This window comes from Xenopus laevis, chromosome 3S (assembly GCF_017654675.1).
Source record: "Xenopus laevis strain J_2021 chromosome 3S, Xenopus_laevis_v10.1, whole genome shotgun sequence".
Classification (NCBI taxonomy): domain Eukaryota; kingdom Metazoa; phylum Chordata; class Amphibia; order Anura; family Pipidae; genus Xenopus; species Xenopus laevis.
The window spans coordinates 90836418-90858725 of record NC_054376.1 but is presented as its reverse complement, the minus strand read 5'-3'; the positions used below and the strand labels follow the sequence as shown (position 1 = coordinate 90858725).

The 22308-nt window shown below is 40.2% G+C and overlaps 1 protein-coding gene across 2 annotated transcripts; it reads right to left on the bottom strand.

Moving 5' to 3' along the window:
- Positions 1–1674: 1674 nt before the first annotated feature.
- On the bottom strand, positions 1675–21917 carry usp44.S (ubiquitin specific peptidase 44 S homeolog). Of its 2 annotated transcripts, none has more exon segments than NM_001094808.1 (6): positions 1675–2745; positions 4428–4633; positions 4853–4919; positions 7702–7900; positions 14690–16194; positions 21727–21890. In NM_001094808.1, coding segments are annotated over 5 exon segments (2073 nt in total). In that variant the 5' UTR covers positions 16124–16194; positions 21727–21890; the 3' UTR covers positions 1675–2578.
- Positions 21918–22308: the final 391 nt, after the last annotated feature.

Here is a 22308-nt window from a genome sequence, read left to right as displayed (position 1 = left end):
ATTATTTGGTCATCCGATAATTACTTTTATAAACTGAATTAAAATTAATTAAGTAGCTCCAGTATTGTTTATCTTGGCAAAATCAGCATCATTGCAAAGTACATGAACACAAATGTAGTGGTATAATTACACACTGTTGTAATATACGCTGGAGAGACGATCAGGTAAATCCCATTGGAGGAGAGGGTTATAGCAGCATAACATACTTGTATTGTAGTTGCTGAGGCTGGAAATCCCATCCAAGTGAAACCCACCTATCTAGCTGGTCCAGAGGATGGCATTCTCCCCCCCCCATCTGAAGCCATTTCCAGAGGGCAAGGAAACAAATCCTACCTTACAAAAAAACAACAAGGCAGCATTTGTTTCAAGTCCCTTTCCTTTAAGGAAAACTATACCCCAAAAATAAATACTTGAGCAACAGATATTACCGGTATATCAAATTAAGTGGCATAATATACATTTAAGTAAATATTGTCCTTTTACATCTCTTGCCTTGAGCCACCATTTTGTGATGGTCTGTGTGCTGCTTCATAGATCACCTGACCAGAAATACTACAACTCTAACTGTAACAGGAAGAAGTGTGGAAGCAAAAGACACAACTCTGTCTGTTAATTGGCTCATGTGACCTTACAAGTATAGTTTGTTGGTTTGTTTGTGTGCACAGTGAATCGTACGATCCCAGGGGGCGGCCCTTATTTTTTAAAATGATTACCCAATGGCACATACTACTAGAAAAGTATATTATTATGAAAATGGTTTATTTACATGAAGCAGGGTTTTACACGTGAGCTGTTTTATGCAATATCTTTTACAGAGACCTACATTGTTTGGGGGGTATAGTTTTCCTTTAAGCATTTGCCCTATCTTCCAATAAGATAAAAGGAGAACAAGGACATAGAGTAGAAATGTATATTATATTTTGGGCTTCTGTACCAGCCCAAGGCAACCACAGCCCTTTAGCAGTAAAGATCTGGGTCTCCAAAGATGCCCCAGTAGCTCCCCATCTTCTTTTCTGCTGATTCACTGCACATGCTCTGTGCTGCTGTCACTTACTGAGCTTAAGGATCAACTATCAATAAACTGTATGTATAAATATCCATATACAAAGCTTCTTGGATTCTCATTACATGGAAGCTGAGAGATGAGTGCATTCTAAATTGAATTTAGCCTTCTCTTCCATGACAGGCAAACATCATTCTCTGCTTGATTTCCAATAACCTCTAACTTCTTCCCTACAGCCAAGAAGATACTGAGCATGTGCACCATTACTCAAAAGATTGCCTAGAAAGATCCAAGATGGTGGCTTCCTGTGGAGACTTAGAACCCTAGATCATTCTTGCTATAAGGCCGATGAACCTGTAAGATTAGGCTTGGTTTATTTCCCCTTTAAAAGTATGAGGACCAGCTATTTGTAATTGTAACCACCAAAGGAGTGTCCGAATTGAATAACAAAACTAAAATAGGACTCCCATTTAAAAAAAGATCATATATCATTGATTGTGAATCCAAGGTGAGTAAATGATGAGGACTGACTGCACTCCATGGTAACCCCCCTCGCCCACACTGTGAAGCTTCCATGGTAAGTGAAATGTACACAGATTAGCTTTAGAAAAACACCAGCTATATTAAAACTAAACAAATGCAGAAAAGGATTCCGTTATCCATTGCCAATATACAAAATGTTAAAACCATTTTATTCTAGTTTGAGTGCTTAATTCAATACAAAACTGTATAAACATATAGTACATGAATAAGACAAAGTCACACTTTCTTACGTAAAGGGGTGGTTAACTTTTAGTATGGAATGGGCAATTCGAAGCAATTTTCAATTGGTCTCCGTTATTTATTTTTTATGATTTTTGAATTATTTGCCTTTTTCTTCTGACTCTTTCCAGCTTTTAAATGGGATTAACTGACCCCATCTAAAAGAAAATGCTTTGTAAGGCTACAAAATGTATAAGTACTTTTTTTTACTCATCTTTCTATTCAGGCCTCGTATTCATATTCCAGTCTCTTATTTAAATTAGTGCATGGTTGCTAGCAGGGAGCGTAACTATAGAGGAAGCAGACCCTGCGGCTGCAGGGGGGGCTCAGGAGGTACCATGAGGTCCTAATTCATATACAATTTAAATAAATATTGGTAAACCTGGGGGCCTGAAAAATAATCTGCTGTGGGGCCCAGTAATATCTAGTTACACCGCTGGTTGCTAGGGTAATTTGGACTTTAGCAACCAGAAATTGCAAACTGGAGAGCTGTTGTGCAAAAGGCTGATTAACTCAAAAACCACAAATAATAAAAAATGAAAACCGATTGCAAATTGTCTCCGAATATCACTCTCTACATCATGCTAAATGTTAATTCAAGGATGAACAACCCCTTTAAGTCTTGTTAATACTTACTATGCCAAGTCTGCTAATTCTGATTGTGTCATTTCATTTGCAGAGTCAGGCACAATGCAGAGGAGACTTCGTGTGCCTGACCCAGTGTATATACACACACACACAAATACTCTTATGGAATAGAGAGACGTAGAAGCTGCCAAAAGGTCAGGGATCTTCCTGCCGTTAAAGAGCGTCTCAAGGGGGTGGGGATTGCGGACTGTCATGGAGAGGAAGTCTTTCTGACAAATGTCCATTCTCCTGAGTAACTCGCTGGGTATAAAATAAGATGTATGCTTGTGCCTTGCACACCTCTTCCACGGCACATGAATGTAGCTTGGAGTCATTGCAGTGTACCCAGAAGCCTGCAAAAAACACATTAATGCTGTTACTGCAATGGATTGTATGCACTTGTAGAAGAGCAGTTTTCTAAATATTGATAAAGCTACATATATACAGAGATTTTGGTTGCCTCACCAACCCATGACCCAGCGAGTGGCACTTCCTAGGAGAAATACAGGGGGTTTGGATGTCTTTGTGTTGACGTTCCCAAGCAACTCCTTCCTTTTGTCACTAACATCTGCCATATGCAAAAGGATTTCCACTGTTTTATATGGGAAGCAATGTCAGCCAGATGTTATAGCTGCAACGGTTCTGCCTGAGGGCACTGCAGCAGTCCAGACAACACGTATGCTGCGACCCTAAACACGACATCAATTCTACCCATTCTTTTAAAGGAGAACTAAACCCTAAAAATGAATATGGCTAGAAATTCCATATTTTTATATACTGAACTTATTTACCAGCCTAAAGTCTCAGCTTGTCAATAGCAGCAATGATCCAGGACTTCAAACATGTCACAGGGGGTCACCATCTGACACGTTGACACTCTCAGTGGGCTCTGAGCAACTGTTGAGAAGCGAAGCTTAGGGGTTGTCATAAATGATCAAGCAGAAAATGAGGTTGGCCTGTAATATAAGCTGATGCTACGGGGTGATTATTAAATTCTGATGCTAATTGCACTGGTTTCTGAGCTGCCATGTAGTAATTATCTGTATTAAGTACTAATCAGCCTTATATTGCGATTATAAGACAATTCAGCCTGTGACATTTCTATTCTGTATCTTCAGTATATTTTGACTGCATTCCTAAGCTGAGTAAGCAACAGCAGCACAGAGCATGTGCAGTGAATCAGCAGAAAAGAAGATGGGGAGCTACTGGGGCTTCTTAGGAGGCACAGATGTTCGCTGCTAAACGGCTGTGGTTGCCTTGGGCTGGTAAAGAAGCCCAAAACATAATGTACAACATTTCTGCCCTGCTTCTTTAGTTAGGCTTTAGCTCTCCTTTAATAAAATATAATATTTCTTTATTAAAAAAATGTAATTCTAGGCTTTACCTGCCCTTAATCCTTTCCCTGTAAAATCAGGGTCAGGCAACAGGTTAGTTAAAGGAGAAGGAATAGCATTTTACACTTGGGGATGCCAAAAGTTAGGCACCCCCAAGACTACTTTTACTTACCCGACACACCGGGCTGGCGCTATTATCAGCAGAAAACCGCCCCGGCTGGGGTTCTTCTAGCGACCACCATGGAGAGATCCTCTTCCTGCTTCTTCTCGCAGTTGCGCATGCGCAGTAGAGCAAGAAGCCAGACTACAAGGAAAAAGGCTGCTATTTTGCTCTGCTGTGTTTGCCCCGGGAAATTTGAAAACCGATGAAGCAGGAAAAGGACCTCTCCGTGGTGTTCACTAGAAAAACCCCGGGGTGGTGCGGTTTTCTGCTGATCGGAGCACCAGCTGGTGTCAGTAAAAATAGTCACTTGGGGGTGCCTAAGTTAGGCACCCCAATTGTAAAATGCTATTCCTTCTCCTTTAAGTATAATGTGTAAAAGTTATATTCACAGTATGCTACACATTACTTTGTATCACACAGTCATCTATGTGCAACCCTATAAAGGGCACAGAGGGTTGTTAAGCCCATAGATAAAGTTCCACTCTTTAGCATGTATAAACCCCCCTTTAAAAACCTGCAGATGACCCCCATCCATTACCTCCTTCTGGATTGTAACAAAAGGCAGTGTAATGGCCAGAACCAAAGCCTTTCCCATGATGCATCACCACAGAAGACAGATCATAAATAAAGCAGTCAGCTCTCAGGGCTGCAGTGGACTCTCTACAACAATAAGGCTCCATGTTCAGCATCTGGTCGAATCGAACATGCACTCCGATTTTTTCTCTATGGTTACGGCCAGACCACCTGGGAGAAGAAAAATTCCTTTTTAAAGTTATACTTATTAGAGATCCGGCCTAATAACTACAGTACCTTTGGCTGATCTGGCACAACAATGTAACTAATCAGTACATAAGGGCAGAACAAGAAACATACCCCGTCCTATGAGAATATGAACACTGGCTGAGGACTGTGAAATGCAAAAGACTCAGGCTTTAATCCTGTTAGACACATAAATTAAATTACCTGAATCTCTTGAGGTGGAGTCTCAGGACCTGAGGTAAGCGACACACCATCAGCTGCTTCTGTGCTTCTGTAAGGACAACTGGTTTGGATGAGAACTTCCTACGCTTTGCTGCAGGGAGGGGCAAGAGCAAAACAGTTGTCCGCTAATTCATCTGCGCTACTATATACACAAAAACAATCACTTTTCTGAACAAACTACTTCTCTGGGGGGTCAACTGGCATCATTCATCTCCTTTCAAATGCATGTACATTTAAGAGCAATATTATCTACTCCGGATGTACATACTGCAGCTAAGGGAAATGCTCACTTGTTTAGGATAAAAAATACTTTACTTTTACTTTTTTAAATACTTTTCAGACAGATGCTTCACTTGGGAAGTAATGAACCCTTTTCCTTATAGGTCACTTACTCCCATCTGTGGGCAAGTCCCATGCCCATAATGCAATGCTGCAAGGCAATGACCCCCGCATGTATGAAAACCAACTGTTCAACAGAGAGCCATGCAAGTACTGGTGTGTAGCTCCATTTCTTTTTGGGTAAAGTCCAGAAATGAAAAATAAGCAAATAAATAGAGAAATATACAAAATCAAAGATAGCAAAATATTATTAAATGATGATCTCTTACCAGGGTAACCCCCAGTCCAAGGGTCTGCCAATTTTTTTGGGAAATGACAGAGCATTCAAATGTAGTAAGAGGTCATCCAGTAGTAAAGCAGTAGCCCGAGGTAGCGTTTCTTTAGGCCTATGAGTAAATGCCCACCTTAGGCACGAAATGTGTCAGGCTTACACGTGTCCTAATTAAGATTTTTTTACTGTTACAAACATTTTTGGCTACCGCTTTACTACAGGATAACCTCTTACTACATTTGAACACCTGCTCAACAGACCCTTATTCTTCAGTGTCCTACAAACTATTTATGTAAAATGAATATTCTGGAGCATAGGAATCCCACTAAGCTACTTTCATCCATGTGGGAACAGTAGAAAAGAACAAAACTGGTGCAAGTTACAGCATGAAATGAAACGCTGGAAGGAAAGTACTGCAAGGGTTAATGTCTGTCATTGTATTTATACCAGAATGCTAAATACTGGGTGCAGAAGAGGAACACAATGGTCCCGGGACTTGGTCATGGGAAGTGCAAGGGGTGATATGTGTCGAGTCGAGAGCGGATGACCGAGAGAAACCACAGGAAAAAGTTCAGTGTAAAAATATAAACTGGGTAAATAGATAGTATGTGCAAAATAAAAAATGTTTCTAATATATTTGGTTTAAAATGTAATGTATAAAAGGCCTGGAAAGCCTGTACTGGGTTTTTAGAACATCTATCAGCTATAGATAGGAAAGACTACAGGTCTGCAATTACTAAACATGTAGTGGAAATACATCAAGGAATTGGTACAGTTCAGATTATACATAAACCCCGTTATGATATTAGAGGTGGAGAGTTTGACACAAAACTTTCCAAGAGTGAAGTATTTTGGATCTATCATTTAAAGACCACTGAGAACCGTGGTGGGTTAAAAAATGTGTGTTTTGTGCTATTTTTAAGTCCCTATATTAGGGAATAACATATTAATATAGTGATTAAACTTAACTTCATGGAACCGTTTATGTTTCCTTATTTTTCTTTTGTTTATTCTCCTTTATTTCTTCTCATCACTGATTTTGGTATTTTTGAATTGGGCACTTGTGCATTTTTTTATTTAGTATTTTTTTTTTACTGTTAGGTTGATGCAATCCACTAAAATGATATTGGGTATCGTCTATTTAGCTTTTCATGGCTTTATTGTTACATTTTTACCCTCTGCAGTAACTCGTTATTTTGTATACTTTTCAGCATATTAACATATACTTTGTAACATATTTTTTGTACTATGTTAGCATGTATCAGGTTATTGTGTGCTACTATAAGGAGTTTGAGATCTCTATGTATTTTTATGTGATCTCTGTGCAATCTGCTATATAGGGTTAAAGGAGAATTAAAAAAAAAAACCCTACTCCGCTACCCTATATAGACCCCCTCCCTCCAGCCTAGCTGTTACCCCGGGGCAAATGCCCCTAACCCTTTACTTACCCCTCTGTGCAGATTCTGTCCAGCAGAGTTCATGGCAGCCATCTTCCAGCTCTTTTGGTAATCTTCGGAATGAGATTGGTGCTTCGGCAATTTCCGTGACTTTTGGCGCATGTGCATTTGTGGCAAAACAGAAAATTTCTCCAACTGCACATGCGCCGATACGGCACTTCCTGAAGATTACCGAAGAGAAGATGATGGAGCCCGTGAATTCCGCTGAACAGAATCTGCACCAAGGGGTAAGTAAAGACTTAGGACCATTTGCCCAGGGTAACCGTTACCCTGGGCTGGGGGTGGGAAGGAGAACAGTTGAATTCTCCTTTTATGTTTTTAATGGAAGGGATTTTGTGATGAGTTATAAGGTCTATGAGATAATAAATACCATACTGGCTTCTGATGAAGTGGCTTAAGGCCATGAAACGTGTCCAGTGTGTGTTAATTCATCTACATGTTTCTACACAAACTGATTTTAATGAATGCTAATAAATGAATTTTTAATAAATGAATGCTAATAAATTGTGATTGTATTAAAAAGATTTTATTTTTACACTGAACAATTCATATATTTCTGCCAGTTTCTGTCTCGTGTGGCAAATAACGAACAGACACAAGATGGATTTGTGGTTAGTGAAGGTCACACAGAGCTTCTGTGAGGCTTAGTAAGAAGGGAAGCCATACTGGACTGGAATAGCTGGTCTGCAGTTACACAGGGCTGTGTGTAAGCATGAAGGTTATGGAACAGAATTTCCATGTGAATACATACTGCCATTACTCACTGTTGCACTGATCGCATGCGTAGATCTTCCCTTCTAAGGCTTCAGTCTCTGTGAATTTAGCCAGCATTTCTGTCAACAAACAAGGCCGTTGGGAAGCCGTCGCTTTGCCACTGAAGTGGTACCTCTCGGGAAATTCAAGAGACAAGTCCCAAAATGGCTCGATGGTATTTGACTTGTGATCACAGACGAGACATGTAACCTAGAGAGAGGCAGAGTGTGTGTTAAAGGAACAGTAAACAAAACAATTAAAGTACTTACTTAAATATGGATTTATGAGAGAATTTATATTGCTATATTTAATAAACAACTATTTGTTATGTTACCTTAATAATAATAATAATAATAATAAATATCTGAATGAAAAGAATGAAACAGGAGGATGATTTAGACAAGCTTTTTGTTTGTGTCTTGAGATCCTGATCACCAACTAAAGGTCTACTGGTAGATCCCCATCTACCTTTTGGGCATCCCTGATATAAACAATCTGCTTCTGTAGCAATGGCAGAAATTGAAAAAAGGCTATATGGCACAGGTTAAATAGTGGATAACAGATAACCCCATAATGTTCTAAATAGCTTATCTGCTATCTGCTGTGTAACCTGAGACTTTTCTCTCTTGAATGGCTGCTTATTTATATAAACAATAATAGTGTTTCTGAAGCAAACACACCAGTTTTACCAGTGCAGGGCAACACTGCATTATATTTTTATTACTTTAAAACACTTTCATTTTTTGAGGTTATTGTTTGTTTAAAATCCAGCACTTGCGTTTTGTTTTACACCACAAAATGTCTTTATTTCACATGCCACTTGTGTCCAAAGTGGCAGGCCACATTGGGACCTTTATCCCTTCTAATCGTTAAGAGGGTTCAAACAAAGTTGAAATACTAAAGTCAAAAAGACTGAAGGTCTCTACTTTAGGTCTCCAAACTGCCAAAACATCACTCTCAAATGTGTGCCCTACAGAGCAGCAGTTCTGCCAATACCGAGCGATCCTACTACATTTCAGCTGGTAGTTCTAGTAAGATTAGAACTGACCTGCTGTACTATCAGGTGTAAAAAGGGAAGTATAAAAGTAGGTTAAATGTGAACTAAAGTTTAACTAACAATATACAGTAGCATGCAACAAGAAATGTTGTACATTATGTTTTATGCTTTAGAAGTGAAGATCTGTGCCTCCAAAGATGCCCCAGTAGCTCCCCATCTTCTTTTCTGCTGATTCACTGCACATGCTCTGTGCTGCTGTCACTTACTGAGCTTAGGGACCCACTCACAATATACAGTACACATAGAATAGAAATGCCACAATATAAGGCTGATTAGTAATTAATACAGATGATTACTACATGGCAGCACAGAAACCAGTGCAACTAGCATCAGACTTTAATAATCAGCCCTGTAGCATCAGCTTATTTTACAGGCCAACTTCATTTTCTGCTTGATAATTAGTGACAACCCCTAAAATTAGCTTTTCAACAGCTGCTCAGAGGCCACTGAGCATGTGAGTGTCACAGACACTTTCCAAGATGGTGACCCCCTGTGACAAGTTTGAAGTCCTGGATCATTGCTGCTATTGAAAAGCTGAAACTTTAGGCTGGTGCAATAAGTTCAGTATATAAAATATATATCGTTTTGTAGCTTACACATTTACTTTTCATAATACAGGTATGGGATCGATTATCCGGAAACCCGTTATCGAGAAAGCTCCGAATTACAGAAAGGCTGTCACACATAGACTCCATTTTATTCAAATAATTCTAATTTTTTTTAATTGATTACCTTTTTCTCTGTAATAATAAAACCATAGCTACATAACCCAAACCAAGATATAATTATTCCTATGGGGTTTATTTAATGTTTACATGATTTTCTAGTAGACTTAAGGTATGGAGATCCAAATTACAGAAATATCCGCTATCAGGAAACCCCCAGGTCCTGAGCATTCTGGATATAAGGGCCTAAACCTGTATATTGGTATATGATGGGACTTCCAGTATTAACAGTAAGGCAGTGCCTTGTTTAAGCCTTTTCCTTGGGTTAAAGTATGTGCTGTACAAGACTGTACTATTTACCTAACTGCATGAGCAGAGATCATTTGGGCAGGGCACCCGCTTACATTCCAGATTGCTGATATTGTATTCAGGATCACTCTACCGTGTGCTGATTAATACTATTTATTATATGAAGGATACCACAAGCCAGTAGAAAGAGATTTACTATACAAACAGTGGAAGAAATTGTTTACTCAGTTTGTCCATCACTTATTCAAGTTCAGCACACCTTTACCTAAAGCCTATGTGAAGATATTTAAGGGCAATGGCACACGTAGCAGTTCTGTGGGTTTTGTCGATTAAGTGATTAACGGGCTCACTGCGAGGGCAAAGCAAAATGCGAAGAATCACTACACACCAATTTTAGTGGCAATAAAAAATTTTTTGGTGCAAATAAAAAAAGAAACAAATACAAAAAATTAAGTGATACCTATATTGGCTAACAATATAAAGCAACTGATACACACTGACCACTGTGTTTCCAAATAATCAACAGACATGTGACAATTGCCATTTTGCCCTTAAAGGAAACTATACCCCAAAATGTATATCAAAGTGGCATATTAAAGAATCTCACCAAACTGGTGAGTAAATATTGCCCTTTTACATCTCTTGCCTTGAACCACCATTTCGTGATGGTCTCTGTGCTGCCTCAGAGATCACCTGACCAGAAATACTACAACTCTAACTGTAACAGGAAGAAGTGTTGAAGCAAAAGACACAACTCTGTCTGTTAATTGGCTCATGTGACCTAACATGTATGGTTTGTTGGTATGTTTGTGTGCACAGTGAATCGTACAATCCCAGGGGGCGGCCCTTATTTTTTAAAATGATTACCCAATGGCACATACTACTAGAAAAGTATATTATTATGAAAATGGTTTGTTTACATGAAGCTGGGTTTTACATATGAGCTGTTTTATACAATATCTTTTTATAGAGATCTACATTGTTTTGGGGGTATAGTTTTCCTTTAAGGGCCAGGGCACACAGGCAGATTTGGGGAGATTAGTCGCCCAGCGACAAATCTCATCTTCTTTGGGGCAACTAATCTCCCGAACTGCCTCCCTGCCGGCTAAAATGTAAATCGCCGGCAGGAATCGCCCCAAGTTTCCTCGTGAGGCGACATCTCTCTGAAGAGTTACAATGTGCCATTGTGATTGGATTAGTGGAAGAGTTTATATGTCAAGAACTTCCCACACCAGTCAGTTGAACTGAAGAAACTGCTCGGATGAGTAATGAAACGTCTTCAATGATTACTCAGCAAGTCCAGTTGTTTTTAGATTTACCTATACTAGATACATTTCTGAAGTTATTTTAAATATCCTCCAGCAATTCTAGTCTGTGATAACACTGTGCGCCAAGAGCTCTAGGTCTTCTGCAGCCCCACCCAAACAAACACTCTGCTCACCCATAGAACAAAGCCCAGGATCAGGTAGAAGAAAACCAATGTTCAGCATTTAGGGTCCTGAGAACCTACATTCCTTGTAGTTACTTACTACTACAGCCTACAGCTTCTTTTGACAACAATTTGCACCATACTATTTAGAGTAACAAAAGGACTGGCATTAGCTTTGACCTTCTAGCTTTGCCATCGCATAGGTTTTAAGGCCAAATGAAAGAAGTTTTCTATAGGTCATGGTTTCTCAATACATATGAAAATAAACTGTTCTTTTTTCAGCAGAAGGCCATCAATCAAAATGTCTGTTCAGTCTGAGAATCCTTTTTGGTTGAGGACTCTCTGCTAAGATTAACCAACATTAAACTAAAAAGAACAATGCCCTGAGGATTGCAGGTGGGAAGAGCTGGTCAATATCTGCCTATATCATGCTAAATTAATCATTTACATTCAAACACTCTCTTTCACTCGGACATACCCACCTTACTATAAAGCCGTTTCCACTTTTAATGCATGTTTTACACACTGAATAATTTCTGATCATTAAACAAAATTTAATATTAGACAAAGGGAACACAAATTAGCACATAACACAATTTTTAAAATGATTAGGGCATTTAAGGAACAAAAGTTATAAATCCTAACGTTTAATAACTGGTTTATCCACCAGAAATAACTCTTCTAAAACTTCTTATTGCTGCTGAAAGAATTTTAGCCCTTTTTTATTTTTGCAGATTTCATTTAAATGACTCACCAGGTAGGCTTTTTTTTTAGCATGACCTTCTTATTTAAGATCCTGCAACAAATTCTCTATTGGGTTCAAATCAGGACTTTGACTAGATCAATGCAAAACTTTAGTTCTTGGGCATTCAGATGCAGAGACTTGCCTTTTATTATTATATTATTTTGGATCAATGTCTTGCTGCATAACCCAATGGCAATTCAGCTCACAGCCAGGTGACTGAATATTCTCATAAATAATATTCTAGTCTAGTGCAGAATTCTATAATGGCAAGTTGACCAGGCCCTGAGGCTGCATAGTAACCCCCCCCCCCCCAGTGGAACATGGCTTTTACCTCAAAGCTAATCACTGAATATATAGGAGCTACAGCTGTGATCCAGGAACTGGCAACCCCACTGTAAAATAGCTGAAAGAAGATCACCCTGGAATGCAGTATATAACAACATTCATAGGTGTAGCAAAGACTGTGAATAAGGGGCCCAATGCTTGAACGCAAATGGAGCTTGTATAGTAAGCCAGCTTGCAGGTCTTTTGGAACTCATAAACATAAACATGTTACACCTACAATTAGCCAAATAGAGCAGCTGCGTTGCAGGTAGAAATGAGAAAAATCAGTTAGCCCACAAAGCATCAGATGCACACAAACTTCTGTCAGTGGCATTGAAAATGAGGTCACACTTTTACAGTCTATTTTGTTCTACACAAACAAGTTAGTAGTAATGAAATGGATGAGCACCAAACCCCCTATACCTCAGCAATGGATTGACTTAATAAATGGCCCCAAAGCATATGCTGATTACCGGTAATTAGGTTTCATGCTCCACTACGTCTTGAAACGGTCAATGTATAAACAAAATGATTGTAAACAGTAGTCACGTAAGTGTCAAAAGAAACAACATGTTTTTCCTTCTGTTGTGTACACATGGGCTTCTGTATCAGACTTCCTGTTTTCATCTTAAACCTCCAGGGCATGGGCTTGAGCATGCTCAGTTTGCTCCTCCCTCCTCCCCTCCCGTTCCCCCTCCCTGCTGTAATCTGAGCTCAAAGCATGGAGCGACTCAGGCAGGAAGTAATGTCACAGCAAGCTAATATGGCAGCTGCTCAAACAGAGACAGTGTCTATGGCGGTTTACTGGGTATGAAAAAGCATTCTAAAGAATAAAAATTACTTTCTAGCTTGCACTGTTGTGGCTAATCTATTGGCAATAAACTGCCTTGGCAGCTTTCCTTCTCCTTTAAAAAAAAAAAAAGACAGTCCTTCAATGATTTAACAGATTTTATGTAAAAAAAAACATCATCGGAAGTAGGCGTTATCAGAAAAAAGCAGTAAAAATCTCTATTTAGAAGACCCGCGGCCCAACCCGCAAACCTGCAGAACCGCCGACCCGCGTCTATACCCACACCCCGAACTTCTATACGCAACCCGACCCGCTGCAGGACAATTTTTATACATGTGACTTTTGTCCAAATGCATTAAAGTCAATGGGTGTCTGAATAAATCTGATGCGCGACAATTTTTACACACGCGACAATTTTTAAACGAGCCACTGTTTTGTCTAAATGCAATAAAGTCCGAATAATTTTGATGAGCGACAATTTTGACGCTCAAAGATTTTTTTGATGCAGCAATTTTTCCATGGTGAATTTTCGCAGCAGTATTGTGAAAACATTCGCAGTCAAGTACACACACTAACGGGCAGATTTATCAAAGGTCGAATTTCGAATTTTTTTTACTCAAATAAATTAGAATATACTCACAACGCAAATGGGAGATTATTTAAGAAAGAATTTAAATGTATAATATTCGATCGAATAGTCCCGGCCCAAAAATTTTAATCGTTCAAGTATGTTCAAATGCTTCAACGGACCTCTGCAATTGACTTGTAAATGAACTCAGCAGGTTTTAGGTGGCGAATATTCAGACTGTTTTCAGGGTCGAGGTGTGATAAATCTCACATTCAAATTTACATTTAAACTGGGGGATTAAAATTAGAATGTGTGAATGTTTGACCTTTAATAAATCTGCCCTTTAATGTTTGGGTTAAAGCAATCCGGATTCAACATTTGATTTATTTACACTGGAAAACACTGGAAACGTCGGCACTGGTTAATCCTAAATCTTACTGGCACAAGTGTCTCATATGGGGCAAAACAAATAAAGTTTTTATGTGTACCAGTTAGTCAACTTTATTGCAAAAGCCAAGTTACAAGCAGTAACTAACACAGCCGAGTACACATTTATTTGAATCCCTGAGCAGAAAGCCTACCCATAGTGTAAAATGAAGTTGTTCTTATGAAACCACCCTTATATAATAAACACATGCAATAAATGCACCCATTTGCTACATTGATCAAATATATCTAAAATACACAATATTAAGACATTGATATGGTAAAACACATATTTGCACAAAATCCAGCAACTAAAATGATATATAACTGCAGAGAAGGCTGGTATTAAAATGTTACAACAGAGTGCAACCGTGGCAATTGTTATAACACTACTGAGTACCTGAACGCACAAATGATCAATGAAAAACAAAAAGCATATATACACTGTAAACCAGATGGACATATGAGTTCTATTTCTTATAAAGCCTCAGCCTTTTGAAAGAGGGAAAAAAACGGAAAGGAAAATGTGCTAAAACAGCATGGAAATACTATTGTGAACGCACTATTCTCTCACACTCTCATCATCTAAACATAGCTCAGTGATTTGGCTAATGCCAATATTCTTCCGGTCAGCTGCAATTTAAATAAAAGAGCTTCTAGTAATAGTAACTGTGCAATTAACATACCTGACTAAGCAGTTGCCCATGAAAAATGTTGTTGACGACATTCAGGACCTGTCTGATGAGTTTTCTTTGAGATGTAGGAATTAGGGCTGGGTATCTGGTGCCAGTTGTCTCCAATTCTTGTTGCACTTTATCTAATAGTTCACAGAGAAATTCCTGAGCATCTTGCTGTGCATACCCATGGAAAGCTGGTATAAGCCTCCACACTGAATGCAGCATTGCAAAAGGAGAAACCAGTGCCCATTTCCCTGACCACATGACTTGGAAGAGGGTATGCAATTCATGGCATAGGGATATGTGCTTCGAACTTGGCTCCTTAGGCTGAATAAGTTCCATGTTTCTACTATTTGAGGCCCCACCACTAAGTCCCAAGGAGAAGCTCGGCCGCCTTGCCAGTGATCTTTGACCTTTAGTGTGCTTTTGTGTTACTCTTGGTAGCTCAGCACCAGGTGGGTATTTGCTGGACAGCCTTGTTTTTCCACTGCCATCAGCTGCCAACAACTCCTGAGTTTGATTGAGATCAAGTTGTAAAAAACACTCCCGAAAAACATGCAAATGACTCAGTATTTGAAGTATTGAGTTCATATAGCAAGTGTTCCCCAGATTCCTCAGTCCTGTTACTCCAGGGGTCACAGTGGGCTTTCTTTTTATTGGAGAATTACCAATTTTCTTTAAGCGTGCTTTATCAGAGGTAGGTGCTGGTGGATTTTGTTTTGTGGAAGGAGCGTTTTTTTGGTTCATTTTTTGCACAGAGGACGATTCAATTTTGGGTGAAGGCTGTATTTGCTGTTGCAAACGTGAACTCTTTCTGGGGGGAGTGCTTTCCATTTCTTCTTTTAATTTGTGCTTCAATTGCTGCCGCCTTTTTCTTGCTTCCTCCCTCTTCTGCTCGGCCTCTTCCCTCAAGCGTTCCTCTTCTAACCTCTGCTTGCCTTTTGGAGTCAAAGCAAACCATGATCTAAAAACCTTCCCTAAAAGAGCATGCCTCCGATGCCACAATGCAGTGAATGCTCGGTCTTCATTCTGAAGAAAGGCTTGTGCGCCTTCATGTGAAATGAATGAATCATCTGCACTTACCATAGACCGCAAAGTCCGACCACTACGTGTTGTACAGTCGTAATTCTGACTTTTGATCGCACTTAATGTGCTTCGTAAAAGTTTAAGGTCACCAGTGGTGTTGTCATTGAGAACATAATCATCACAGAGGTAACAAAACACATAAAGTTCATTAACCTCCAAAGCCAAGGGATGCTTACTGTCCTGAAAGTGACGCAGTGCATGCTCTTCAATGTATCGACCACATGCAACATGTGAACAGCTTAGGCAAGCCCACACTGATTCTGTAGTGTTGCAATCCACACAGTGCCACTTCTGAGGGTTCAAAATCGAATGATCTTGGGCAAGACGCAATCGGCCAACGTGTTTACATTTATCCATTTTCAGTTTTTCAGATTCAGGTGTCAACTAAGCTGCAGTTGATCTGTTGCATTTTGAACAAACATACTGGCCTGCAAAATACAAAAAGAGTCTTGACTTTTGATCCTGTAAAGGACTTTAGTGAAAGAAAACAAATCTAATTAAAGTTGCATTATAGTTGTTATGATTATACATATATTATCTCTGAAAATATTTACAGACACCTATAATAAGCCTCATAATTATACTAATAGGCAAATATTTCGTGTTGACTATGTTAAGGAAGGCATTAGCAGTAAAAGCCAAGAAGCTTGGCTTAGCATTTTGAAGAAAAAACCCACTACTTTTACTGTATATGTCTGAAATGACAATAAAATCCACTTGATTTGACTATGCTAAATGAAAGCTCTCTCTGGCCAGTGACTGCATGCATATCGGTTCAAACAAAGGACAGCAAATGCCAAAACTGTTTACACATACTTCAAACAAAACTGGGCATTTCTATAGTGTTTCTTACAAGACCAAAAGTGTATGTGTTATTAAAGAATTAACATTGTCAACAAACTTATTCAAGAGAATGTGAACCCCAAGAACTGATTTATCCTGAATGCGCTGGTCTTTGCATTCTCAAAATAATCCCTATGGCACCAGTTGAAATATATTTCAAGTCAGTAAATTCTGTTACTGGTAAATTAATAAAGAAAAAAGTGAGGGATGAGATTACATCCACAAGTCCACATACAAACTATTATAAACACTGCAGAAAGCTTACAGAAGTGTATACATCATCCCAGCCTCATCAGTTCCATGCAAACAAGATACACACTTATATGGAATGGAAACCCCTCAAGTTTCTCAGACTGTTTAATTCCCTGGCAGCACCATAAAGATTTGTGGGAATTTGAATGCTTGAATGATAGGCTGCACATCAACAAAGAGAAACGAAATTACTAAATTAGTGTCACAAACAGAAATTCTATAAAGAATTGTATTTAATGCATCAGAATAAACATGACTTTGGGCTAGTCCCACTACAGGCAGCTAGCTTCAAATAAGATTTACTTTAGTGCAGAGCTGTGGAGTTGAGTCATGGCATCTGAGCCGGAAGCAATTTTGGGTTTCTTGAAGTTGGAGTCCACAAAATTTAAATGACTTCACTGGGTAAATGTTCAGACCAAGGGACTCTGATGCACAAATTATGGGTTGCTTCTAGAAAAGTTGCACACAAATACTTTTACACACACTGTGAGCCAAATGAATTAATTAAGCAACATTTTATTTGAACATAGAGGGGAATTCAATGAATAGCGCTTGTGCACAGCTTTTTCTTTTAATTTCCTGAAATAAACAAGGAAACCTAAGGAACTCCATGTGTGGCATGGCAGATAATTACAGTTGTGTCCAGAATAAGAGCAGTGTGTTTAAAAAAAGTGAATAAAGCTCAGAATCCTTATACGGTAATAGCTATTATTTCCATATACGCAAATGCATCGGGGACACTATACATTCTATTCCAAATCAAAACATGAAGAAACATTTATCAAATGTGTGTTATTCCTTTACAGAAAGGGACGGAGAAGAGAATATTAGGCTGTTCTAAAAAATAGCAGTGTCTGCATTTCTTCTTTACAAACTAAAATATTCACTTTGTAAACTGAAAAATGTTTCAAGATTTTGCTTTCCTTTGAATCACTGAACTAATATTTAGTTGTTGTGTTTCTGAGAATTGCTGCACATCTGTGTTGGATGGAGTCGACCAACTTCTGGCACCTGTTACATTCCACAATTCTTCTGCATTTCTTGGTTTTACCTCAAACAGCATTTTTGACATCATCCCACAAATTTTCTATTGTATTAAGGTCAGGGGATTGGGCTGGTCACTCAATAACATTAATCTTGTTGTTCTGGTACCAAGATGTTGCTTGTTTACTGGTGTGTTTGGGGTCAATGTCTTGTTGATATACCCATTTCAAGGGCATTTCCTCTTCGGCATAAGGCAACATGTGGAGGAAGCCAAGAAAGCAACTGATGCCTTTCTCAGTTGTTGATCTTTCCAGGCAGGCGTGATTATGTCACTGTAATCTGGTTCATGGAAGCCAGGTTTTATATTGTTGTTATATCAGCTCCCTGTAACTTGGCCAAGTCACAACATTCTGACTTATTTCTTGGAGCTCATTTATATACATGTTAAAGGGGAAGGAAACCTAGTTGGCGCAAACCCCCACCCCCCCTCCCGCTTGTTGCCCACCCTCCCTCCTCCCCCCTGGCCTACCCGTCCCGCTGGGCAAATGTCCCTAACTTGTTACTTACCCTTCTGCGCAGGTCCAGTCCAGGGAGTTCACCGACGACATCTTCCACGCGATCTTCTTCCTGCTTTGAACGGCGCATGCGCAGTAGGATCATTTCGCCAGTACGATCTACTGCACATGCGCGTGACTTTTGGCGCATGCGCAGTAGATCCGTACCGGCAAAATGATCCTACTGCGCATGCGCTAAAACGCCGTTCACAGCTGGAAGAAGATCGCGTGGAAGAAGATGTCGTCGGTGAACTCCCTGGACTGGACCTGCGCAGAAGGGTAAGTAACAAGTTAGGGGCATTTGTCCAGCCGGACGGGTAGGCCAGGGGGGGGAGGGAGGGTGGGCAACAAACGGGAGGGGGGGTGGGGGGTTTGCACCGACTAGGTTTCCTTCCCCTTTAAGTTCCATGGGAATAAGACTGATTGGACAAAAATATTACAATGTACTGGGCTGAACAGAATGAGCAGATATTAAAGTGATTGTAAGATATAACACCTACTGAAGGGTAGAGTCCAATGAGATAGTAATGTGCGGGTCAGGAAAAACTCAACCCACAAAATGCAGCCATTGTAGGACCTGCAGACGTGTTCTTGCTCTGTGTGCACCTCTGATTCCAAGACAGGGAATCCTCTGGCGCAGTGGAGGTGTGTACTACTCCAGTCTGACCCATACTCAACCTTAAAGGGGTTGTTCACCTTCAAACACCTAGTTGTTTTCAGATAGTTCACCAGAAACAACAACTTTTTCCAATCACTTTCTATTTTCTACGTGTGACCATTTTCTAATATTCAAGTGTAAAGTGTCATGTTTCACCTTCTAAAGCAGCTCTGGGAGGACGGGTCACTGACCCTGTAAACTGTTCTAAATTGATACATTTCTTATCTGTGTCCCTGAATTTCATTACAGGCAGCTGTTGGAATTGATACAATAACTGCTAAACTGCTGTTCCAGAGATGCTGCTGGGAAATGTATCAACTAAATGTTGCAAAATTATAACAGTTTAGAGTCTGCACCTGAATTACTGAGCAGTCAAACTGGAACACCAGAAACATTCAATTTTAAACTTACCGTAGATTGTGAAAAATATGTAAAAAAAAATAAATAATGGAAAGTAATTGAAAAGAGTCTTTATTTCTGGGGAACAATCTGAAATCAATTGAACTGAAAAAAGCGTTTGGAACCCCTTTAACCTCTCTAAATATCTATTTAGCACCAGCACTTAGAATTGATTTTTGAACTCGAATTACCCAGCAGTCTGAGACTGCAACTAGTTAAGCACCAGCACTTTATAATATTATAAGTATTTTCACTTATTGATGGTTGCCAGATAAATTCTCTCATTGAATGAGCACAAGCACTTTTTATAATTAATTCAGAGTTGGGCGTTATTGGCAGTCTGAGACTGCAACTAGTTCGGAAACAGCACTTTCTAATTATTATTCCATTAACTTATTGGTGGACAATTAATTTTTGCAGCAATAGAGATTTATAATTAGAATTAAGCACTGGCACGTTATTCAATTAGTATTTACCACGCTAATTTGAATAATCAATTTGTGTGTTAGGGCTCTCAGAGACGAGCGTCTGAAGCTGCGCTCCCCTGCGTTATACGTTTTTATGCGTTCAGCCGCAGGGGAGCGCAGGAGTAGACGCAGTTTTTTTCAATGGGGCTGTACTCAAATGCAGCATGTTGCGTCTCAACCTGCGTTCGGCGCCTACATGCGCCTGTGTGACTACAGCCCCATTGAAAAAAACAATGCGTCCACTCCTCTGCTCCCCTGCGGCTGAACGTATAAAAACCGAATGCAGGGGAGTGCAGCTTCAAACGCTCCTCTGTAAGAGCCCTTAGAGCGTGTGGGAGTTTTACTATTTTCCTTCCTTAATCCCTTTAAGGGTCAGTCCACAAGACGAGATTCAGGGATATTTAGTCGCCTGCTGACGAATCACCTCTTCTTCTGGGCGACAACATCCCCAAACTGCCTTGGTGTGTGAAAAGTCGACTGCGCTAAAGCACACACGTTGCTTAATTTTCCGAAGTCGCCGGAAGTTTCCTCGTGAGAGATCTCTGGGAGATTGTCGACCAAGGAAAAGAGGCGATTAGTCGCCAGGCGACTAAATCTCCCCGAATCTGCTCGTGTGGACTGACCGTCAAATTTGTACCAGAACCGGCCCAGCTGTTGATCAACCTGTACATACCTACAATGTGACTGCTGATAGTATAACATAAGAACATGTGTTTGATTGCAAGGGGACCAAGGGACTGATGTAAATTAGATTGTAAGTTCCTCTTGGGCAGGGACTGATGTAATTAATCAACCATCTCTGGAAAGTGCTGCAGAAAAGTGCATTATAATAAATGAGAAGCAACAAACACAGAGGAGAGGGGCAGGCACTGAAGAACAGACGCTAAAGTAGTGATCCCCAACCAGTAGCTGGTGAGCAAAATGTTGCTCTTCAACCACTTATATGTGGCTCCCAGTGGCCTCAAAGCAGGTGATTATTTTTGAATCCCAGGCTTGGAGACAAGTTTTGGTTGTATAAAAACCAGGTGCACTGCCAAACAGAGCCTCAATGTAGGTTGATGATCTACATAGGGGCTACCAAATGGCCAATCACAGCACTTATTTGGCAGCCCAAAAAAATTTTTCCTGCTAGTGTTGCTCCCCAACTCCTTTTACTTCTGAATGTTGCTCACGGGTTCAAAAGGTTGTGGATCCCTGGACTAAAGGGTGTAAGACTTGTAGAAAGCTGTAACAGCGTTGTACAAGAGAATCTTTATGGTTCCAGACTAGCTTGGGGTCCTACAGGCTTTGCTGTACAAGTAATACTTCCATTAAATAATGATACACAGAACAGAACCATAGGACAGAATATAAGCAACAAAAGAACTCAAGGCCACACTACAGGAATGTGATGATCTGAAGGCTGCTGAATGAAAGCTATGGCAAATGTGTGAAGCCTCAGCCAAAGGAGCATGTTAACGAATCAGGATGTTAAATCTGATATAAGCAAACGCCTGTCAAATTACAGCTGCCAGCTTCCCAAGCCAAGTAAGGCCACCGGTGCATGCTGGAAGTTGTAGTCCATCAGCAGCAGCTGGGGAGCCTCAGCTTGAGCAAGAACACTCACAGCAGAGAAGCTCTATGGTCAGATCACAACAGTAAAGCAGATGCTATAGAATTTGTGCTGTGATATGTGCATGGGGGTCACAGATGAAGCCCACAGCCCGGCCTGACTAGTATGGAACACAGAGGGCATTTGCCCCACTAGCCATAACCGAACAAGTCGCTATTGTCAGGCCACATGCAGTTTAAGCAGTCACTCACCGCTCAGACTTGTCGCTCGCTTCCCGGCCAGGGAGAAGCGGTGCAGAGACAACAATAACAACAAAGTCCAGGCTTTTCACTCTGCCCGCCGCTCAGCTCTCTCGCTCAGTACACGGTGACGACGATGATGACGTCAGGAGACGGCCTGGCAGAAAGGAAGGGGGAGGAGTGATCCGTGGAAAGAGAGGCGGCGCCCGTGCGGAATGGGCCGGTATATTTGTGGAAAAGCTTCTTAGTGATTGGTCCGCGTTGCAGGAGGCTAAATGATAACGACGCCATCATTGATGTGGGCGAATAAACGCACGCGGTGCTAAAAGAAAAAGAACATCCAGTGATAACATTTTGCTTCGGCATTCATACCTAACTGGCTCACTCATGTCATGCTGGGGCATCGATGCACTCTCACATAGGCTTCCCTTCACAAGGCATATTTCTATTTATCTATTGTCATCTTGTCTTATAGGGATCTAGTATATTTGGTTACTGGCTTATTCCCTGTAATGTATGAAAGGGTTTAGGCGATGGGCTGTTGTGTCTCGTATTGTTCAGCAGAATACTTACCTTTGTATATAATAAGGCCGT

Excerpts from the sequence above, each read along its gene's own strand:
- usp44.S (XM_018254366.2), bottom strand. The coding sequence starts at position 16,123 with ATGGATAAATGTAAACACGTTGGCCGATTGCGTCTTGCCCAAGATCAT. Across the intron at positions 7,901-14,689 it reads ATGGGCAACTGCTTAGTCAG|GTTACATGTCTCGTCTGTGA; the intron begins GTATGTTAATTG and ends GCCTCTCTCTAG. Across the intron at positions 4,634-4,852 it reads CTCCACCTCAAGAGATTCAG|GTGGTCTGGCCGTAACCATA; the intron begins GTAATTTAATTT and ends TTCTTCTCCCAG.